The sequence below is a fragment of the Tenrec ecaudatus genome, chromosome X, assembly GCF_050624435.1.
Source record: "Tenrec ecaudatus isolate mTenEca1 chromosome X, mTenEca1.hap1, whole genome shotgun sequence".
In the NCBI taxonomy this organism is placed as follows: domain Eukaryota; kingdom Metazoa; phylum Chordata; class Mammalia; order Afrosoricida; family Tenrecidae; genus Tenrec; species Tenrec ecaudatus.
In genome coordinates this window covers 116,745,816-116,757,069 of record NC_134548.1, presented here as the reverse complement: position 1 = coordinate 116,757,069, position 11,254 = coordinate 116,745,816, and the positions used below count along the sequence as shown (strand labels likewise).

At 40.6% G+C, this 11,254-nt stretch overlaps 1 protein-coding gene across 1 annotated transcript; it reads left to right on the top strand.

Moving 5' to 3' along the window:
* Window positions 1–3,216: 3,216 nt before the first annotated feature.
* Window positions 3,217–4,128, top strand: RTL4 (retrotransposon Gag like 4). Its single transcript, XM_075538138.1, has one exon. It carries the CDS (start codon window positions 3,217–3,219, stop codon window positions 4,126–4,128), a length of 912 nt encoding a protein of 303 aa, XP_075394253.1.
* Window positions 4,129–11,254: the final 7,126 nt, after the last annotated feature.

The window sequence follows — 11,254 nt, the reverse complement described above, 5'->3', positions numbered from 1 at the left end:
CTGGAAGAAGCACATCAGCCTGTGTGATCCAAGGATTGTAAATAATATAATTTAAAGGAAGGGATGATATCAGAGCTTAAATTGTGAACACTTGGGTGGCAGAAGGCTATGTATGTCAGTGTAAGCCCGAAGTCCATTTGCAGGGTCCACACATGGATTAAGCTTCTGGTTCATAGTTGAGTAATGTGAATAGCCCTTTTAACAGACAGAGAGCACTGTCAAGTTGATTATGCCAGATGGAGTTAGGTTACAATGGACGACCCTATTATTTGATCTCACTTTTGACCCATTTTAAAACTGTTTCAGTTTTGTTTTGTTTTGTTTTTTAAAGGAAAGGGGAAATACATATCGATTAAGCCCTTGGTGAAAACCCTCGGACCTGGACCAGGCATGTGAATAGCCTTGTTATCATGCAGAATGCATTGGAAAGTGGATGTTGTAGATGCAGTTTGGGTGAAACTTAGCACCCTATCATTTGTTCTTCCTTATGATCCATTTAAATGTGTTCTAGGTTTTAATATTTTCTGCTTTCTTTTCAATTGAGACTGTTATCTATTTTACTTTGTTATTGTTGGTTTTTGTTTTTAATGTTTTCTGTATAAGAAATCCAGGATAGGTAGAGTTATAGAGACAGTAACTGGATTACTGGTTCCTTGGGGCCAATTTGGGTGGAAATGGGGAACAAAGAACACTGAGTACAAGAATGAAGAAAATGTTCTAAAACAAAGTGTGGTGATGATTGCAAAAGATTTCTGGATGTGATTGAACTATTGAATTATTTGATGTGTGAATTATATGCCAATAGAACTGCTGCAAAAACCCTGTAGATCAGTGGTTCTCAATCTCCCTGTGTTAGACAGGGTTCTCTAGAGAGAACAAAACAGATTGCTAGTAATTATATATAGATAGATAGATAACACAAGAAATGAACAGTTAAATTTTAAAGCAGTGAGACACTAGCAGTCCCTTAAGTCTTGAGGGCTGCTAGTTTCTCCTCTGTAGAGAGAGCTGGGCTATATATACCCAGGCAGCAAACAGCAAGGCAGGTCAACAACTGTCACCAACAGGCTTAAAGGGACCTCAACTTACAGGGACACAGCCCACAGGCTAGGCATCCCAGAGGTAGTGTACCCTTTAAATTGAGGCACAGACCAAGCAAGGCAGCTGCATGCTGGTCTGATGGTTAAAGAGCTAGAGACAAAAAAGGTGAGGCTCACGGAGCCATTTATCTTTCCGTCCTTCAATTAATCCCACTTGTGTTATCAGCCAGACTGGCACAATAAACTATCGCACTCCCTCAGGCCATGCCCCTTTCATATAGTTCCTCATGTTGTGGTGACCACCCCCCAACCATAAAATTATTTTTGTTGCCACTTCATAAGTGTCATATTGCTACTGTTATAAATTGGATGACCCCTGTGGAAAGGTTGTTCAACCCCACCAAAGGGGTCACAACCGACAGGTTGAGAACTGCTGCTATAGAGGGTCATGATGAACCAGAATCAACTGAGTGGCAGGGGTTTGTTTTAGGTATCATTTGATACCTAGCTTAATTGACAAGAGTGGAAGATGTCTAGAAGAGAGGTCAGGAGACTGGAAGGAGGAGCTGCAGACGAAAGGAAAGAAGGCAGGTATGATAGTGTCTCCCTACTTCAGTAATGCGAAGTAAGGGTACATTCTCACTATTGGTATTCAGGTGCACTGGAGAAATTTTGAAAGCAACTACCTCTTTTTTTCCCCCTCGCAGAGTACCTAGTTCTAATCTTGATAATAAGTTAAATAAGACAATCAAACCTTTGAATAAATGAAAAAGTGGAGACCTAAATGAGTTATTCAAGGTCATCAAACTGCAGAATACCAATATTTGGATAAGCTCTTTGGCCTCCAATCTTACACTTTTTTTCTTCCAATAATTTCTTCCGCACATATAGAGAGGTTGGGCCATTAGATAAAATGTATAGAATCCAAGCTTACATTTAAAAGATTCAAGGATACATATTTTGTTTTGTGCACCAGGGGTTCATTAAATTAAATTTAAATAGCATATTACACAAGGAAAGGGCACAAAGAGGAATTTCACTCCCAAAGAATTCAACTGATATGCCATATGTTTGGAGTTTGTTTTTAACTTTTACTGGGGGCTTTATTCTTGTTATCAGTGTAAGAAGGCCTGCTGAACATTCGGATCTAAATACTTTGAAGGTTATTCCATTCTTGCTTGCTAGTTTCTCAACCTTGTTGTTTTCTCTTCCAGTGAAATCTTAATCAAATCCATGGTAACCAAATATGACCTCAGACAGGGATTAGGCAGCCAGGAAAAGTGGATTAGACACCACCGCAGAAATCTGATCTCACCTATGCAAGGGTAGTATTAGGGAACTGAAGGTCAAGCCCAAACAGTGATTATTCAAATTTAGACAAAATGCTCTCTGGAGTTTAAATCTTAAATTTTAGAGCACACATGAATCACGTAGGGAATCTTGTTAAAATGCAGATTCTGATTAAGGACATCTGCTGTGGGACCTGAAATTCTATACTTCTAACAGCCTCCCTGGTGAGGTCAATCACCAATCATGTTTTTAGCAGCAACGAGTATGGACAACTCTCCCGTCCAAGCAGCATATGCAAATGATCACATTCGTGGTCCCGGGGGACATGCTGTTTTGTACAGAAGCCCTGGTGAGCGTGCTGCCTCTAATGTTAAGGAGCGGCATGCCTTTGGACAAGCATCTTCACCTCTCCAGATCGTTACTTTCTCCCCTGTAACATTAGGAGTTTTGCATAGATGATCTCTAAGCCACTTTGTACTATAAAATGATTGGATTTTCTGTTGCAAACCTCTACTTTAGAAATAAAGACACATTCTGAGGACAAAGTTCTCTTTTATCATAAAGCAGGGGAGGGAGATAAATCTATCATGTTTCTTTTATTTAATTTCTTTATTCCAAATTCTTTATGTATTCTAAAGTCTTTTATTTTCCTGAAGGTGCAGACCGTCGACAGTGTCTTTGAAGAAGAGGCAGCATTGAGTAATTGACAGCTTTTGACTGTTCTCCAACTCAGCTCTCAGCACCCCCTGAGGACTGGTTGATAGCCACCAGTTTTTGCTCTTTGCTCATGACACTGTTTTTCTAATTGCAGAAAACGTTCCTGGCTGCCTCATCACCACTATTTGTACTAACTTTTGCTGAGACACCCGTGCTTTCAGGAGATATCATGGAGAAGCTCACAGCATCATCGCCAACCTTGCAAGCAGAACATTCATCCCTTTTGACAGAGAATCAGATTTCAGAGTCACAAGGGCAGGCCCAGACTGAAGAAAATACTTCTCTGAAGGGTCCTGTCATCCCTGCTCTGGCTACGACAATGATGCCTGTACCCTGCTTACTTGAACATCTCAATCAGTTTCATGTGCACCCTGACAATCTCTCGGAGCTTCTTGCTCAGGTGACCACCTACTTGACAGCTCTCAAGCCTTCCAATCCTGCAGAAAATACCCAAATCAAGTACTTTATTGACTATATTTCTCAGCAGGTCAAGAAATGTGAGGCCCTCCCCGGGTCTGACCAAAGCATTTCTCAGAAACAATATGAAAACTTGCTTTTGGAGTTCCCGGAGGTGTTTGCTGAGCACACAGGACACGAAAGGGGCCCTCTGCTGAATGCTGAAATGGACAAAGGGGATGGCTCCTTGCAACAGGTTCTTGCTCCAAATATAAAATGTCGTGAAGCCATTCTGAGTGACCCGCTCCAAGAGGGACTCGCTGACCCCATCCAGGAGGAAGTGAGTGCTAGTGAGACGATGGAAAATCTCCCGGACCTGATCACTCAGTGCATGCAATTGGAGAGGAAACGTAGCAACAGACCAGAGCTCCTACAGTCGGGGGTCCAGATTCCAAGCCTGGATTCCCCGCTTCACCCATATATCTCCACTCTCACAGGGCCACCAGCCAAGAAAGCGTCTGTACAGCTGCGGGGAGGCCAGCTTCCCCTTACACCAGCCAAGAGAGCCCGCCAACAAGAAACCAAATTGTGCCTCTACTGTAGCCAGCCTAATCACTTCACAAAAGACTGCCTTGCCAAACGTTCTCGAGCCCCAGCTAGAACGGGCAAACCAACTCACCAATAAGAGGAGACCAGGAAGATTCTTTTTCAAACTTATTTCTCCCTCACCTGCAGCCTTAGAGATCTCGATTCGGAACTATCTTTTACAATGCTGTGGTACCACTACTCCGAACCATGGATGGAATGGCTTCTGAGAACTTAAACAACTAGATCTTATCCAATCCTGAGCATACAAAATGCCGAAAACAATTGACAGGCATGACCTACAAATGGGAACAGGCAAAACTCTGCCTAAACTGCACTAATGCAAACAAGTCGCTAAATTTATTAGGAATTGTATCCTCACCCATGGGTGGAATTTGGGTGGAATTTAATGGCCCAAGTCTTGTATCATCTGTGCCTAGGGTTAAGCACAAGCCTTGACCCTAACCCTCATTGGTCTGTAGCCTAGTTCTCTGTCGTTAAGTTAGACCTTTCGGTTGCAGTTCTAATCCCCCACCTATATTCTGTCGATACTTTTCTCCTAAGAGCTGGGTCCTGCTCCTTATCTTTGAGGATTGGAGCCAGTTCATTCCAGCTCGACTCCCTGTTGAGATTCTGCATTTCACTCTAGATAATTGAATGAGAATTGATATTTTACAAGAACCCCAAGTGATTCTTATAGTTTCCCAGGTGATTCTTCTGTATAAAGATCTTGTTAAATTGTATATCCTAATTCTGTATATTTGGGATGGAAATGCGAATTCTCAGCAGAGGATTGAATATGAATGAACTAGGATGAGCTTCTGCTTGTAGTCCTATCTGTTGCCTCAGATTTACCTTCGACCCAAACCAGCCTTCCTCAAACCACAGGCCTGTCACCCTTCTCCACAGCTATGTTTTACTGCTAGCAGGACTGTGCTCAACAAATTGAACCTCTACTTGGACATGGTTTACACTGCTTAGAACTGTTGGTCTACTTTCAAGGACATTCCTTGGTCAATCTCTACCAATCCCAGCTTATTCCCCTCGCAGCCAACAACCCTACTTGAAGTTCTAGTATGTCTTGTGGCCAATCAAGGTGGCTTAGAATAGTGACTTCTTACAGGTGTTAGTGAGAAAATGGACAGATTTTCCTATCATAATTACGGTTTCCATAACACAAGGGGAATTCAATAACTTCATGGGGAATGGTATTAAAAGTATAGAATTTTTTTCACAAACCTTCTGAAGCACCCTCTTATACCCTTGCTGCCTTTCCCAAGGAACCTGGCCATGGAGAACTCCTGGTAGTTACCATGTAAGATCATTACTCATTGTTGAGCTCTACTCTTTGGGGATACTCTTTTCGCTCATGATCTTGAAAACCAATGAATAGTCGAGATTTTTCTTGGCCATCTCACCTGGAAACATCCGGGGACACATACATTAATATGGTCTCTGCACGAAATGCAAGAAATTGGGAGTTTGATTGCTACTGCTGCATTCTTGGCACACAAAAATTCTGTGTACGAATTTCTGATGCTTCTGAACAAAAGCAGTACTGTTCTAGAAAGGAACAGATCCCTAAAATGTTCAGGACATTCGTGATCATCTGTGTTTGCTAATTATTATCAGCCGTTGTTCCTTACTTCTTGGTGTTGATGTATGCCCCTATTATGGATATTCTCAAGGATAATCAGTCATTGCATAATCCCCAGCAGCCATTAAGGTCTTTTAGTAGATGAAGTGCCATTTTACTTTGCCTTAGTTCCTGGAAAAATGAGCTAACACTAAAACTATTTTTAAACACCGGAACTTTATTTCCCTTGTCCCCATAGCACTAACAGAATGTTTCGTCCAGCAGTGCCTCACTGACCACTGAGCTAGCACTTATTTGCTTTTGCAAAGCATTTCCATATCCAACATGCTGGCAGACATCCCCCTGAGTGCATATGCTCCCACAACAGAAGAGCAAAGTGCAGATTTTTTCCTGGTGGCAAGTATACCTCATTTGGGTACTTGGATTGGATGACATCCTCCACCAAGTACATCTATTGGAGTGTCTCTGAGCTTCATCACCAAATCTCTCTTTATGTACTTTAAAAGCCTAACCTAATGGCCCTCAATCAGCTTACTTACCATTCCCTTATAGTCCTGGAATTGTAATAGAAATAATCTGTTGGCTTTATCGCTGACCCTCTATTGTCCTAGGACAACACTTTGTTATTGTGGGCCCTCTCACAAAGCAATGTCATCTTATTTCCTATTTAGAACCTCCCATGGTAGCAACATTACCTCTTCCTGCCAAGAGATCTTCAGATGTCACAACTTCCTAGAAGAGGTCATTCCAGACTCTGAACTTCAGCTAGCCTCCCATTTGTGGAGGTCCTTTGTTGGACCTTTTGTGTTCAATATGATACAACCCAACAGCTAAGCACATGAAGAGGATGCTGGGGGTAATGTTTTATTGCCTTCTGGTTAACAAGCATTTTCTGTACTGCTTCAAAACCCCTACACTACATCTAGCATGAAATCATTACTTACCACAAAGATAATTGCAAAGGTATATCCTCAAAACCCATAGCTAAGGGAATTTCTCTGAGAGAATCTAATGAGTAGCGACAGAGAACAAAGGGGATGCCATCTACTCAAGGAATGTGGTTTGCAACTGCAAAACCAAGTTCAATCAAGAGTTAAGTTTGAAGGAGGAAGAACTATTGCATAATTGATATCACTCAGCAAGGAAGAATCTAATCATTTTATGATGAATTCTAAAGGAGGGATTGTTAACAAGGGAATGGTTCCCATAGAGTCTACAATAGGGGGCAAATTAAAAGCCATAAACCAAAAACCAAATTCACTGTCATCAAATCATTTTTAACTAATAGCAATCCTATAGGACAGGGTAGAACTGCCCCAGTGGGTTTCTGAAACGGGCAATCTTCACAGGAGTAGAAAGCCTCATCTTTCTACCGAGGAGTAGCTGATTTCAAACTGCTGACATTGTGGTTAGCAGCCCAGTGAATAAACCAAAACTGTTGACCAGCACACCATTTGGAAGATCCATCTTCTCAGTAGGATGAAAGTGCTAGACAATCCCAATCCCTGTCATTAATCAAGATGATCACTGATCACCTCTGCTCTGAAATCGTTCTCTACAGATAGCCTGATTGTAATTGGTGTTCCATGTGAAACTTTGTTATGTTAAGAGACTTTGCTAATCTGCTGAAATGAGTCCTTCTAGCCTACTTGTCATTTAAATTTTGGTATAAATTAATAAACTTGGTGTTTGATTTATACATCAGTTTCTTGTGAATTTTAATATAGTCAATCCTCCTGATATTTATCATCTCTTGGCACAATGGGAAAAGTGAGATTTTGACTGTGTAAAATCAGGAAAACTGTATGAACCATACATAATGAATCCACTGAAGATTGGTCTTCCTGGGAGCCTTGCTTTAACAGTCAGTCCCAACAGTCAGCCATCCTGCTCTAAATTCCTTCATGTCTGTATTTTCATTTCCTGCACTTACCTCCAATCACATCCAGAACCCTGGTATCTGTCATAAGTAATCGCTTTTGACACTACATAACTCAATCTGGCACTCAGAATACACTCCTGTGGATGAAGACGTAACACTTAACTATAGATAAAAGCCTCTGATAAGCACGTTTTAAAAAGGAAATGTGTGTGGTTGGCCTTTCTCCTAGCACTTCCATTCAATCCCGTTTTTCCCAGGAACTTGACAGCACAGAGGACCCATTGTGTCATTGTCTTCCCCTCTATGTACGATGGTAAAACAAATATATTTTGCTGGGCTTTCACAGATGCTTTTCCCCAGACTGCACTATTTCGCCTATGACAAGAGTCATCTCTAAAGCAAAAGAGAATATCTAGGTTATAAAGAATTTCTACCAGAATCTTGGCAAAAGCCGACACTTTATACCCTTGGGAAGACTCTGGAATCTGTCTCATATCTTAACAGCTCCCTATATTGGTGTCTATATTTTATTGCCTTCCTATGAAACTCTAGATCTCACTTGGTTAAGAGAACAGGCAAACCTTTAAGTGAATGTAATGTCATGGACCTTCAAAGTCACCCTGGGGCAAAAGTCATTGCTCACAGTTTCCAAACGAAAGTCCCACAAGTGAGGAACACCATTTAGCAGAATCAATAGGATGATCTTGGTTAATGTGTCTTGTTACCCAGGCCATTCTCTCCAGTCACTGATGTCTACTATGTTGTTGTTGCTAGGTGCTGTGGAGTTGGTTCCAATTTATAGTGACCCATGTACAACAGAAGAACACACAGCCCGGTGCAGTGCCATCCTCAATGATCATTGTACGTGAGCTCCTTCTTATAGTCACGTTACCGATCCATTTCATTGAGGTTCTTCTTCATTTACATTGACGCTCTACTTTTCCCAACACGATATATTTTTCCAGGGACTTGTCTCTCCTGATAGCATGTCAAAATCCATGAAACAAAGTCTCACCACATTAACTTCTTTTCAATCTAAGAAGCGTTCTAACTGTATTTCCTCCAAGATAGAATGTTTGTTTTCCAGAAAGTCCATGATATATGCAATATTTTTTCAATCTTTACTATCCCTGTCAGCATTTTATGCTCTAAATCATGGGTAACATTCTTGTGATTGATTTCAATTCTTGGGTTCCTTTTTACCTGATTTATGCTCACGAATTTCTAGTGTTGACTCTACATGGCTCCTTTATCTAGTCACTCAAGTAATGAGCCAAGTGTGATTCTATTACGCTAACCTAACCTACTTCTAGTAAACCAGTAGAGAGGACCATGTAGATTTTCAGTCTTCCTTATGCATAGAAGATTTATTCCTTTGTGCCTAAAATGTGCCTTTATGAATAACCGGAGAAAGGGAACTAATAGTTGGTGAATGCCTACTTTATGTCAGGCATTGTCCTGAGTGTTTTAATTCACTGACGGTAATTTCCATGTTACTTTAATAATGAAATATCCATTTCTGGCAGTGAATGCTTACCCAACCGTTTGAGGTGGTACAAATCCAATTTCAAGGTGATAAAATGAAGGCTCAGCACGATTAATTGACATCGCTAAGTTATACTGTAGTCAATGTCAGTGCTTAGATTTGAAACCATGTATCTCTGAGACAAGAGTTCTTGATCAAGGAAGATTGACAAGGAACACAGTCATGTCCCTCCTGGCTACCCCGAGTGACCTAATGAACCCTCGTATCCCAGTCAGTACAGTCATTTTAGCAACTGGCATCTACATAGCCACTAGTGGAACCTAGTGTTTTAGGAAGCAATTTATAAGGGCAGTGCAGAACAAAGAAGGGTCCTCCGGGACTTTGACATTTCACTTGTTTCTAATGAGTTGCAAAAAATCCTTGACACATCTAGAAATATGTATATATTGTGTCTGCAATATATGATTGGCTAGGTTTTTGCTTGCTCAGTCAAAATTCCATAAAAGGGTTTTTATCAAAAGGCTTCATTCTTCTGTAGCTCTTCATTTAAAGCTATTGAGACTTTTTAAACAATAGTTCAATGATGTTTATAGTGGTTGCACAATGCCAAAGAGGCTACAAAGACGTCTGATGACTGTTATTTGCTGTCATCATGGGAAATCAAAAAGGAAATAAGGGTATGATTAATATAGAGAGTAGTTAACCATTTCACTTTGAGGACTGGCCCTGCTGTATCAATCAAAAGAAACTCCTAGAGCAATTATCTCACAATAGAGAGCATTTGTGGGGCAATAACCGTGTTTTCTTTCACATTATCCATAAAGGTAAACAACAACAGCTGTACAACATCCTGTTTTTCACAGATATGCATGATGATTCTATCATCCTTGAAACATTTTTAAAAATCTGTTTTCAGCCTGTACCACCACATGGGGCAATGGAGAATTTAGATTGCCTATTTTCCATTTAAATCAGACTTTCCTTTCATTTACCTTACCTCTGTATAATTTAAATTCATTTCCCTCCCCATTCAATTGTCCTGGGATCTAAATGGAAGTCTGTGTTGACACTGATTGACTCATACACGATTTAAAATGCTTCAAATGATAATGGTCACAGAGCACTTACTATGTGCCAAGGGTTAGGCTGAACAATATGTGTATACTGCTCACAATATCCCTATTGGTATTTATATTTTACAGGTGGAGGGAGAAAAAAAAGTAAATACATAGAATTTAAATAATTTGCACACGGTCTCTAGCTAACAAGTACCAAAGCCAGGATTCTTATACCGGTCTACCTGATGGGAGGCAATGCTCTTTTCTTTGTTTAACTAAGTAAAATTTAATTTGTTGCTGTTGAGAATATAAAAACCAGGGCGTCCAACAATGGAGCAGTTTCTCTATGAACAATTCAATGACATTGCTTAAATTCATTGAGTTTCCTAGCCCTTCTCTTCTGAGTTTTTCTTCCCCCACTATCATTAACTCACTGTTCCTAAGTTTGTTCTTCAACTTTTCTACTTACTGTTGTCAATTTGATCCCACAAATGAGTATAACCAAAAATCATTTCTACTAGACTTCCAGTTCATATGTGCATCTGTTACTTCAAAGAAAATGTGATTCAATATGTCTTCATAATGCTCATGATCTACATGGCACCCTTTTATTTGTTAAAAATCACTTTTTCAGGTGACCTCGCCTCAGGTAGGGTCAGTTTCTAACGTTGTGGGGAGAGGGAGAAGGCAAACAGTTTCTACCATAGAGCATTGTTTCATGGTTACCCCAAATCATTAGGCAGTGCTACAAGGATGCTCAAGGAACAATATTGGAAATTCAAGTCCAGAGGTGGGGCATGGTAGGGAGTTGTATGTCCATCTTAAAGAAGGTGATTTCACTCCTGTTGGCAGGTAAACCAGGAAGAGGCAACCTGCCATTGGGAAAAACACAGCATTACTGATATGGACCACCATTTATACACTCTCTGTATAAAGTGGACCAGGGAGATGTATAACCCATAGACATCAAAATGGATGCTGAGTTCTGTTCCTGCTGCTACATACTGTTGAGTTGGTTCTCATAGCTACCCTATGTACAGCAGAATTAGGCTGTATATACCACATATATACCACGGCCATCCTGTGCCATCCGCATGATTGTTCTCATAGTGGAGCCTATTGTTGAAGCCACTGTGTCAAGAGTAAGAAAGCACTTTTTGGGCAGAGATTCTATCCAGCTCTTTTTGGCCCAGGCTACATGTG